This window comes from Gouania willdenowi, chromosome 4, assembly GCF_900634775.1.
Source record: "Gouania willdenowi chromosome 4, fGouWil2.1, whole genome shotgun sequence".
In the NCBI taxonomy this organism is placed as follows: Eukaryota; Metazoa; Chordata; class Actinopteri; order Blenniiformes; family Gobiesocidae; genus Gouania; species Gouania willdenowi.
Window position 1 is genome coordinate 26234570 of NC_041047.1, and position 12529 is coordinate 26247098.

General features: G+C 38.1%; 1 protein-coding gene across 1 annotated transcript in view; it reads right to left on the minus strand.

Moving 5' to 3' along the window:
* Positions 1-5608: 5608 nt before the first annotated feature.
* LOC114461731 (neurocan core protein-like) overlaps positions 5609-12529 on the minus strand; it is a 140298-nt gene continuing 133377 nt past the window's right edge. The window contains 1 exon segment of the mRNA XM_028444029.1: positions 5609-11141. Within this exon segment, the coding sequence (XP_028299830.1) occupies positions 11017-11141 (125 nt within the window). The 3' untranslated portion in view covers positions 5609-11016.

A 12529-nucleotide genomic window follows, 5' to 3' on the forward strand; every position in this document is an offset into this window, starting at 1 on the left:
AATGTTAGGAGACTATCGGAAACATTTTGCTCACGGCTGCACAACAGCAAAGGTGAGCTCAAGGTCATTCAGAGGAGTGAATTAGAGAGAAACTCTTTGGTAGGAAGCCATAATGAGCGCTGCCCTTGGAAGTCACTGAATTGAGGAAAAACATTACTCAGGCAGCAGCAGCAGAGAAGAAAGTGTGTAGAAGAGATGTTACATTCTGTGTGATTGATTGTAGGCAGAAAATGCATCCGGTGGTGGGGCTTTTTAGAGTGTTTTAGGAAAATAATGCAAAGAGTGAATCACATATCAAAAGCAATGAGGAGTAAAACAAAAAGAAGGCAGGTGGATGGAGAGCAGGCTGGGTTTTCTTTTGTTTTTTAATCAAAAGCATAGCGCTGCGAGGCAGTGAAACCATTCATTTATTGCCTGGAAGAACACAGCCACCGGGGAAGCATCAGGTGAACTGAACGTCTCTGAGGTTAAGCAATGCAACGACGCGTTCAAGAAATACTTCCAAATTCGTTCTTTTCCTTTCACCCCTCTCCGTCTCATTCCTATCCACCAATCTCTTCTTCACACATTTTCCACTCCTGCTGCAGAGGGATTTGCCCTCGGCAGTCTGCTCTGTTGCATTGGCCAGAGTTAAGATGAAAACAGGAGTCAAACTCTGTTCGTTTTAGTTCTATCCTGACAGGTGGGAAACATTTTTGCCCTTTTAAAGAGACTTAGGAATGATTATCTGTATCAAATGAATGTCAGACAAACATGCAGGCAAACCAAGGTTAATATAGTTAACATGAACAAAAACATTTTAGTTAGCTGAAATAAAAGTAAAACAAGTGTTTAACTGAAACCAACTTAAGAAAACGAAGGATGTTATGTCTACAGTTTTTATTTTTAAATGCATTTCATTCATGAGGTTGTTAGGTTGATATATTTATTATTAATATTATTATTATTATTATTATTATTATTATTATTATTATTACCTTGTCTGCACATGCTGTCCAAGCAACACTATATGTAGTGCAATCCTTTTTGCAACAGCAATGCATGTTTTACTATTGCAATTAAATAAATACATTTATTTTATTGCATGAATGTGACCATCACCAGCCTTCCCTAAGGAAGGATAAGAAAATGTTAAGCCTTATTTATGGTTCTGCCATAAAATTGACGCCTTAGACGCATGTAGCGCTCTACGTAGGCATAGACCCCCTCCCCGTAGGCGTAGACCCCCTCCCCGTTACCTGACGTGCTCCTCCCAAAAATCCTGACTACACGTTGAGGCGACGTGGAACATAAAGGGCTGTGATTGGTCAGCTCCAAACCTCAGCGCCGGTCACTGCCTTTCCATTCAACATCACCATGTTTTTGAATTTATATATTTTATATATTATATGTTCTGATGTTTTGGAGTATTGACAAATACCCCACTTTCCCTAAAAAACACAAAAACTAAAACAAACACTAAAACTAAACTAAAACTAGCGTCTAAAATTAAAAATCTAATAAAAACTAATAGAAACAAGAACTAAAACTATAATGGAAAAATCTAAAACTATAACTTTAGTGTTGACACAATCACAAAGACAGAAGATGGAGTGACATGCATTCACTTTCATTTCTTAAGAACAAGTAAAAAAAAAATTAAAAAAAACATTGTCCCGCCATTTTGGTAGGTTTTTAGGCTCAGAACAATAGAAAATGGGAGAAATCTGTGACCAGAAAACAAATGAACAGAAATTAAAGTGTCAGTAATCCTCAAATCACTTCTTACAGTGTTGTTGCTGAAAGGTTTGATGATTTTGCAAGAATCAATAGCTACATAAAGTAATATTTCATAAATTGTCATTTTCCCATCCTTATTGCCATTTGAGTTTTTTTTTTTTTAAGAAACAAATCACAAAGCATTTGAAAATGTTTCTCATAGAGGTCTATAATAGTTTAAATTTCACAACATTCCACATGCCTATAGTCATCATGAAAAGCTCCTACTTTCTCCTCGGTAAGAATGACTAAATCAGCCACTATCTCTCCTCTCCTGCTGCTGAAAAGCTCATCCATGGTTTCATCATTTCCTTCTGCTCCAGATGGTCCAGAACTCAGCAGTCTGTCTTACTCACACCTACAGTAGTTCCATAACCACATCATTCCTGTCCTCCTCTCTCCCACGGGCTCCCCGTCAAGAAAGGAAAGTCTGAAATTTAAAATGATCCTTACACACAAAGCTTTCAGGAGCCTGGCTACTCTTTACCTGTCAGACTTTCTTATTCCTTAGTAGCGCCCCACCCAAGCTACGGAGACTGAGCTTTCCTGTTTGTTTTGATTCCCTATATCAGGATTGTCAAACTCATTTTAGTTCAGGGGCCAAATACAAGTGGGCCGCAGGTTTTAGGCGGGAAAATGAACAATTTCAACATTAATGTGCCCAAATTTGCAATTCCAGTTATAAAGTATGGAGGGCATCTAAGCAATAAGTGACAGATACTTGTCCTTTGATTTATTTATTTGTTGACCAGTCTTTATTTGATTTGGGGAGATTTTTCAGAATAATTTCAGAATAATGGCAGGATTTTGGAAAACATTTAGAGTTATTTCAACAACAATTTAAAACTGAATTATTTGGTAATTTACACAATGATTCTTGGTTTGTCGTTCCTCCTGCGGGCCAATGCTGTAGGTCGGAAGGGCCAGATTTGGCCCCCGGGCCTTGAGTGTGACACATTTGCTCTATATGAAGCGTCTTTATGTTTTTGAAAAGCACTATATAAAAAATTGTATATTATTATTAAAAGTCAGAGATGGTGTCAAACTATTTTAGCGAGTTAAAGCAGTCTGTAGCCTTTAACCAGGTCGATGTATTTTCCTGAATAATAATATTAATACTGTATCATGGTCGGCCTTGTGCTTGCTTGAGGCATTTTAAACATTTATGTAGCAGCAGCAGCACAAACGTTATAATAATCTCTTAACCTTCTTTATCCTTCAGACTGAGTTTGATTCATTAGCGATGCAGTAAAAAAATGTGAATCAGATACTCCACACAACTGCAGTATTCACAAAAACGTGATGCATCACATATCAAATAACTGATTTTTATCGTGTGAAAACTCAAGATGTTAACTTAAGTCACTGTAATCAACCTCAACACCAAAACATCTATCACATACTGCTTAGTTCATTACATAAATGGAATCTAACAACAAGGGGAATGTGCTCTGGAGGTATAGCTGTCATTACGGGCCAATGTGTTTCCCTCAGAAGAGTTTCTTGGTTTAAATGTTGCCGAGCTGTCACTATCAAGGATAAGGAGACCTTGGTGGTGAGGGTCTTGCTAAACTTTATATCCGCACTTTATGGACTGGCACAAGACATCTTTAAACAAATATGTGATTTAAAAACAAGCATTCATTATAGAAACTTTTGATTTAAAATACAACTTAGTTTTAGTCAAAATGTAGTCATCAGGACTATTTCAATTGTCTAGTTTTAGTCGACTAAACTACATAAAGATTTTAATGGACTAAAATATATAATAATTATAATTTAGTCCATTATAATAATTTAATGGACTAAAATGTAAAGCACGAGGCTTTATGCATTTTCTAAATATTGAATTACCATTGATCCAACTGATATAGAATGGTACTAATGTTTGTAAATACACACAGACAGATTTGATGTGATCAATGCGTAAGGTCACATGAGTTCTGATTGGATTTCGTCCCAGGTGACAAAAATTATACTTTACAGTTGTCCCTCACTATAACGCGGTTCACCTTTCGAGGCCTCAGTGTTTTTACAGCTTATGAACGCACATTGTGTTCTTCGTCCTGATTGGCTGATGCTGCGTTCACACTGGATGTGTCACGAAATGTTTGTGCGACCACATTACATGGATAGATGCGGCCCAGATGCAAAACCGTTCCTGTGCGGTGGTGCGGTCCGTTCCGCACGTCAAGAGCGTAGGCCGTGGGAGTACGCTCCCGATTTTTTTGTCATATTCGCACATTCACTGGAGTTGAAAATATTGAACTCCTGCGACTGTTTCACATGACGAAAGCCAATCAGAGTCTTTGTTGACGATGACGTCAGGCCGTCAACACGGAGATCAGTCTGTTCACCCATTCAACTATGGAGTAGAAGCTGTGTGTGACCACCCGGAGCTGTATGACACGGCCTTTAAAACTGGGACCGAACTAGGAAGGATTTGGCGTGGAAGAGAATCAGCGAGGAGGTGGTAGTAGCAGGTAAAAGTTCTTTGTAGCACTGAGCTAGGATAGCATTAGCCGCTAATCACACCGGCTTTTTTCACTGGTGGTTTATGTTTATGAGAGGAGAAAACGGAGTGCAACTTCTTGCTTCAGCAGGCAGTGAAACTCACCGAGTTGAATGTGTCGCTGGTTTTTTGATCCTGTGCACTCTGAAGTGCCGTTTTCTCCCCGACTAAACCCACAATGTTGACGTCTGTCTGAGAAAAGTGTATAAAGTGTGTGGTGAGGGGTTTTAAAACGTGTATACTAATTGTAAAAAATTTCACTTATTGCGGGTTATTTTTAGAACGTAACCCCCGCGATAAACAAGGGACTACTGCAGTTTGTATTTGTCAATGAAATTATAGATATTTTTGAATACAGTTTTTGTAAACATGTATTTTTCTTTTAAAGTAGTCAGAGTTTTGTTATAAATTGTTAAAAAAAAAAAAAAAATGTAGTGACAATGACTGAAATTTAGTCAACAAAAAATAAAACAGTTTGAAATAAATGACTATTTAGATCACTTGGGGAATCATGTTTCTTACAACATTTTTCTGTTTGCGTGCATCCATCTGTCCATCCGTGCAAAGGTGGTGAACCTCAATTCTGTTATCACAAGTTTTTAGCAAGGCAAGAAACCAGCATGACCCTGATTAGAAAACAAATTCTTCTCTTCATCAACATTTTGTCAACCTGCAACAAATAATGTTTGAAACGCAATGGGTCCACGTACTAATCAGTCCCTTCAGAAATTCACGATAGCAACGACTAATGTAATCACCGCCAAATTTGCGCTGCCTAGAACTGAAGTGCAATCGCCACTACATTACCGCAATTTTGACCAATCTGACGAAGCCAAGACTGTCACAATTTTTTTTTAGAATTATATTTATGACAATTTTTATTATATGTATATTTTTAAAATTGTTTGGATCATTAAAATTAATACATTGAGTTGCCATCATTTTAGTCAGGTTAGTGCACAGTCAGAGCCATAAATACAATATGTGGCATAATTATTTCTTTGAGTCTTTTGGTTTTCTGCCGTGATTTCCTCATTTGTGGTTTTGGGTTTCGGCCCAAAATGTTAATTTTGGGGCATCGCTAATTCAAAGTTATTCAAGTTCTTTTGCAAAAATGTCTTGTTCATGCAGAGTTATGGAAAACAATAAACCCTTAAAATACCAAAGTCTTTGCTGCAATTTTATTGAAAAAGCTGCTGCAAAATCAGGCGTTTTAGGCTGCAACAATTACACAAATTAGTCACAAAATCCTAATGAAACAACTGGACTTTTCCAATGCTCATAACACAGATCACAGCATTGAAAACAAAATTAAAAAATTCAAACATTATCCTATTATAATCAAATATGACCGTATAAATAACCCCTCCAGTCAAGTGATAACAGATCCAAACATGTGTTTCCTTTATTTGTCATTTGTCTTGTAAAGAATATATTACAGTGACAGGACTGAAATTCAGAGGAACAAACATCAATAAAGCATTAATACTCCTGGACCCTATTCACACAGCTCAGCAAGAGTTATAACATGTTGCGTACACAGTCGATGTAGCTGCGCAGGGGGGAAAATAACACGTTTGCTCTTTAGTAACCCAACATCTTGCTTAAAGCTCCCCTTGTGCTGTGTGTGTGTTGTCAGTGTTTGTTCTGCTGCGTGTGTGTTGTACAGAGGCTGTGTGAATACGGCCCACAGAGGCCAGGAAACACACACACACACACACCCACCCAGAGCTCAAATGGAAATTAAAAAAATAGAAAGAAAAAAGTACATTTTATATCACAGACAAGGGAAAAAAAGTTTATTGGTTTCTGTTCCGCAAATCCACTCTCTCATTTCTTATTCTCCAAGTGCAACATGTCTTCATTCACCTTATCCTTCCATCCCAACAGAGTACAGCTGCCGTCTCGACAATGATAAATTGTCTCATCTTAATACAAGAAAAATGCTGCCATGGGACATAGTGTTGTGTCAAACAGACGAGAAGAAGGAAGAGGAGAAAAGAACGTTTTTAAAACTGAGAAGCAGACAAAAGAGTAAACCAAAGGATGTGAGAGCAAGGATTTGACGTTATATTTACACTTCACAATAGGAACAGAGGGACGCTCCAAGATGAGTTTGTGTTACGGTGTTCTAGGTAATCCTCAGTGGTCGTTGGATGCTATTGCGCTGTCAAAACCATTGACAGACCAAATAAGAAACCCAGGACAGACAAGCTTATCATGAAATCAATAGTCTGTCTGTGTGCCACTGAGGAAGGACATCAGGCCAAATCAGCTTCATCAGCCTGTCGTTACTGATTGGCTGTGTGTTTTAATGCAGCGAGTACCGGTACGCTGTTGAAGGACGACTGTCCGCAGTACAGCTTTCTAAAACTCTTTTTGGAGACAGAAACATAAAACTACACATATTTCAGCCAAAGGCCCCAAAAGTAACCCAGTCACAGTCCACTTTTTCTCTAAAAACCACACAGGCAAAACTAACAGAACCTTTCCACATGAACAGTAATGACATTTTCTAATGAGCAATAAAGTCTCTTCTTGGTTAGAAAGATTTCCATTTCAGTCTGAGACATTTAGAGCTCCTGTTTCTTTACTTTCTACAGGTGGCTTTATATCTCCATCCTTCCTTTGATGTTGCCATAAAGAAATATTGATGCTTACAGTAAGAACAACGCCTCATTCTCATGAGCAAGTTTGCCCTTCTGACATTCTCTCTAATTAAACAAGTTCATTTACAGCTAAATTTCAAAGTTTTTCAAAGATGAATCAAACACACAGTGATGGATTATGGTTTCTCATCTCGAATGAGCTCCAAACCACAAAGACTCTGACAAGGTCAGATCTTAAAAAGGTTGTTCAGACTGAGACTCATTACGGCTAGGAGGACATTCAATGCTTGGCCCGTTTGGCTGCCCTCAGGCATTAAACTGAGCTGACTGCGGCACAAACCTCAGTTAACGTGCTCATCCTTGTAATTTAAGGCTCACAATTAAAAGGCTCAGTCGTGTTTTCTGCCCTCGGGGCTCTGAAGGGGAGATAGAACACAACAAGAGGAGAACTGAAGACACTGTTTAGAGTTTATAATAGGTTTTTAAAAGGAAGGAGGTAAGATAAAAGTTTTAAAATGAGGAGTTCCTACTCTACTAACGACGTGTCAAGGACCAAAGACTAAGCATATCTACATCTACTTGATATCTGTGACACTGATCAGGGTAGGAGTAGAAAACTGACTCAGATTTCCGTCTCCAACTTTAATCAGCAGCATCGTAGCAATTCTTCCAGCTGCAAGATGCATTTTCTTCAACTTCGCCTTCAAATTAGTTTCAGTCCCCTTTCACTTTATTGGTTAGCCTTTTTCTGACTTCATACAGGTATATTGCTTGATGTTACATTTCTGCAGAATGTTTCTTGAATCCACCTGTGTCCCAACCGTGAGCCAGAAATGGGAACAAAAACTAAAGATTGTGTCAACCCGATGAGAGTTTGATGAATGAGTCTCTCTCTCTTGGCTGCCATTGTAACTCTTTCTTCAGCATTTCCACTGTGTTTTATTCTGATTTTTATGTAGATTAATTAAAATGAGAGAAGTTGGACCAATTTACAGTGTTGTCTTCACCAGGTGAGTTAAAACAAGAAAAGATAGATAACTACAGAAATGCATGGATGGGTTGTCTTACCCCAAGTGACTGTGTGTACCCTCATCTGACTTAAGTTGTGTTTTTTAATAAGGTATGTGAGAGGAGGCTAAAAACCCTGAGTGCACCTTTTTCCCAATAAGTTAAAATGTGATTTTCGGTGTGCTTATCATTTAACTCCTTCAATAAAAAGAAGAAAGTTGAGAGGTGATAACAAATGAAAGATACCGAAGTGAGGAGGGGATGGAAAAAGTTCTAAATTATCACTGGAGGAAACTTTCAAACTTACAATCCCAGAAGATCCAAACATTTATGACTGGCTTTAAAACTCTGACAGTGATGGAAGTGTAAAGGAGTAAAGCACTCATTCTATTTATTTCAATCCCTCCTTCAACAGGCTAGAAGCAGTGAGTGAACAGTTCAAACTCTTCCTCCATGTTTTCTGTCTTACCATTAATGTCACAGGTTGGTTTAACTACTAAAGTAATGTTTATGACGAAATATATTTATCGTTTCCAGAATCCAGGAAGAAACTAATGTCTTCACTGATTCTGATTGTTGTGTTCAGAAACAGATTGTGCTTTTTTTTTTTTTAAAGCAAAAATAAACTAGATAAAGCAGTACTAAGCTTCTTAATGGGGATTTATTTTGAAATGTTAGTACACTTCCTGTGCTCTTTTTGCAGGCATTCTGTGCAGTGTATAGCACTGCTCATGTTTACACAATACTTCAATGCATTCAAGCTTCTTAAATTGTGCAAAAAATGTATTGGGTAAAGAAAATATAATACAGGAGACCAAACTGACCTTAGGTAAAAATGGTTAATGAACCTTCCTAATGTCTGGTCCTACTTTTGTTTTCACTGCGATTAAAAATAAATAAGTAAATAATTTTTTGTATTTATATTTGCAGTTTGTCCTTCCGTGGTCTTTTTATTTTTTTTAATTAAGACTGCCTTTGTTCTTTAATGCTAAGTGCCCTGAGATGACTTTGTTGTATTTGGCGCTAACTGAATAAAATTGAAAACATCAGTCCTACAGTCATGTATTTATTTCAAAGTAAGGATACTTAACGGGCTTCCAAACACTCAAATATATGGGCTTAATATTAGTACTTGCTAACCTGCAGGTATATTTCAATCAGCCATTTGCCCTTCCAACAATCTATAGTGAGCAGATATTAGGTGTCCTTATCCACAACAATATCTAGTATATGTTACATGTGAAGACGTACGTGAACATCATCATCTTGACTGCTTTCTTAAATTAAAGCATTATTTTTTTCATATAACCCTTCAAAATGAATCTTTTCTAATAGTCTAAAATGTCTACAATGTCCATTTTCATTTAAAGGGGTCGTATGTTTAGTTTAAGTATATTTTTGCCACGTAATCCTCAAATTGAATCATGATATGTAGAGAACCCTGTTAGTGATCGGATATCATCTATATTGTTATTAAATCAATTAATGGGCCTACCCTTGTTACCAGGCCTTACTAGCTCCTTAAAACATAGGCGTTTCTGACTATAGGCGGACGCTGTTTTTGCACAGGGTCCCATGAGCCACTGGGGGGCACAATGACAAGTCCTTGGCCTCATCTGAGTTGAGGGAAGTTGACCTGTGTGTATCCCTAATATAATAAAAGTAAACAATCCTTAGCTGTGGCTAGTGTTTTTGAGGCATATTTAAGTCACATACTTGCAGTGTGTGGCATCAGGTTTTATAGGAATGATTGACAGGTACTAATTAATCAGAAGCTCATAGACAAATAAAAGGATTAGGAATATCTCCATGTACGGTGATTACAAACTGCATCTTGCTCAAGGCTTCCACATAGAAACAAATGGCTCTGACTTCAAATGTTTATTCATGTATGATATGAAAAACTTATTACTGAACTGTCACCCTTATCTTGTGTTTTTTGTTGTACTTTTCTTTTTTTTTTACTCCGATGTGTCATTGCACCGTGTTTCAATGACCGTTTAAATCGCACCTCTCAGGGGAAATACAATGTTTGAATTAATTATTATAGATAGACCTATTAAATAGATGGACCTATTCAATACTATACTGCATACCAGCTACACTGACACTCTACTGGAGCATACATGGAAACCTCGACTCGTACGCCTACAGACACTGGTGAGTGAGAGGAACTATTCCCAACATGAATTCCCGTCACACACAACGACAGCATCAAATGTTGTAAAAAAAATAAATAATAAAAAGCAGAAAAATTATATGGGAAAGCTGAGCTGAGACAAGCTGGCATCAGAGAGTCAGATTAACCTCCATTTGAGACAACGCTGGGTGTTGAACACAGCGGGGAGAGATCGTTCAATACTTCTAAAAAGTCACAAACGTGTGATGTGATGAAACGGCGAAGACAAAAAGAGCTGTGACTCTTTCTGGGGTTTTGCCGTGTGATCTAAAGAAACCCTCTCACACTAACAGAGAAACAAAGCTTGCAAAAAACACTAATTAATAATGAACGCCTCTGATTTTAAGAAAACAATCAGTATTAGAATAAATAAAATACTCAACGTTGGTTCAAGTACAACATTTTACAAAAAGCAAACCAAAAGCAGCAGAGTCAAGAAATCAACGCTGGGTGGTTGTAAAAAAACAAAAAAAACCTACTGTCACACGGTACAACACTTCTTCTTTGACTCTTCTGGTTTTGATACGTCATTTCTCAGTGATCGCCACCCTTATTTACAGTTTGTACTAAACAACTTCAAAATGTTCAATTTCTAACACAAAAGTCGATCCTTTTTAGAAACAAGGTAATAGTAGCCTGATGCTTCAGGTCAGTGTTGGGCTTGTGAATAAATGGGTCAGATAGGGGAGAGACAGATGAGGAGAACAGGCCAGCAAGGAAAGTGTAAACACTGCAGAAAGTGGGGGACAGTTATTGTCCTGATTGGCTGCTCTCTGGGATAATTGTAATACTGGATGACTTGAAGAGGAGGGCAGGGTTGATGTCCTGTGACGGGGACAAAGAGGTTGAGTTTTGGGCTGTTATTGAGATATGGGTCAAAGGGAGACAGGTAGGGTTTTAGTTGGCAGCAAAGGAGTAAATGGAGTGGGAGGGGTTTGATCTTTTTTGGTTCAGAAGTGGGCGTGGTTGTGCTCTCCTCCGTGGTGATGGCCCTCTCTGTGGCCGTGCCTCTTGTGCTTTCTGCGCTCCCTCCTGCCCTTGTGATGATGGCGCCGATAACGGCGGGCTCTCCGGGCTGGCAGAAAGAAGAAGGGTGACAGTTGGTAAGAAAGAAAACAACATGACAGCATACATGGAGTTTGCAAGGGTGCATTGCCCCCCACCCCCAATTGTCAATAGTTCTAATTACAGTTTTCCCAAAGTCATTTGAAAAAATAAAATGTACTGCTTTGCATTTTAACATATTACTGTTAGTTTCATGTCACAGATGTTAGTTCTACCCCAGTTTTCAGCCAAATGGTCTTAAATTTTTGAGACTTTAGGTTGGTTTTTTTTTTTAAGAGGTCAACAGATACAGGATTTTGAAAGGCTGATGCCAATTTAAAAAATTTAGCCAATGGCTGATATACTTTTGGTGGTGGTAATGGTCAAAAAAAAAAAAAAAAAAAAAAATGATATATATATATATATCTCATTTTTTTTTTTTTTTTTGCCGATGGCCAATCTTGAAAAAAGTCCATATAGTGGCCCGATATCGGCCCGATAACCTGTAGTTCTTTTTCTGCACAAATCTTCTTCACAATGTAAATGGTGCAGGAACACTGCACCCAGCAGTTCATGTACAGTACTGCAGCAAAAATAAAGCTGAAAGCAGCCGCCGGCCTGATTTTATCATGAATTTACAACATTAAACAAAGTGTTGATGCAAATTTTTTTAGTCAACATTATCAATTATGTTACTAATCATTTTTGCATTATTGTATATGCTACACACATTGTGGTTGGCACCAATCTTGAGACAGTCTATATATTTAATTCTATTCCTTTTTTGCACCCCTTGGCAAGAATCTCAAACTCCGCCTATGCATGACAGGAGATTTGTTAAAGAAACCGTGCAGAGACACAAAAGGTGAGCAGGTCAAAAACATCAAGAGGTGAAAGCCAGTAACAGGTGAGAAAAAAGGTATCAGAAGGCTTAAGGTTGGATCCACATGACATCCCGACTGTTTCAACCATGCTGAAGGGAATTGGTTTCATCCCACACTTAGTAACTGGGTGCCTTTAGCAGGGACACAGTGAACTCGCCGCCCACTCACAGCCATGTTGCAGGCTGGTTTCTGAGCTGCCAAATTCAATTTTTTTCTGTAGCTTTTAAAGTCGACTGACAAACAAATGTCATCTGCAGTAGAACCAATTCATGAGACGTATGCATACTAAATTAGGTGCATGCGCGCACAGGCTCGGTGCAAAACAACCATCGGAAACACTTTTGTTTTTCTATAAACAACACAATGCCATCGTGTTGCGCTGTTGAATGCACAAATAGGAGTACCAACAATCCAGGACTTAAACATTCCAGATAAAGTAAAAATCAGCTGGTTTATGGTAGAAATAAACTGTACTCTCTGGCCACCCCTTTCATAAAAGTCTGTTTACTTATAAAATGTCAGTGTGCGTTAAGAT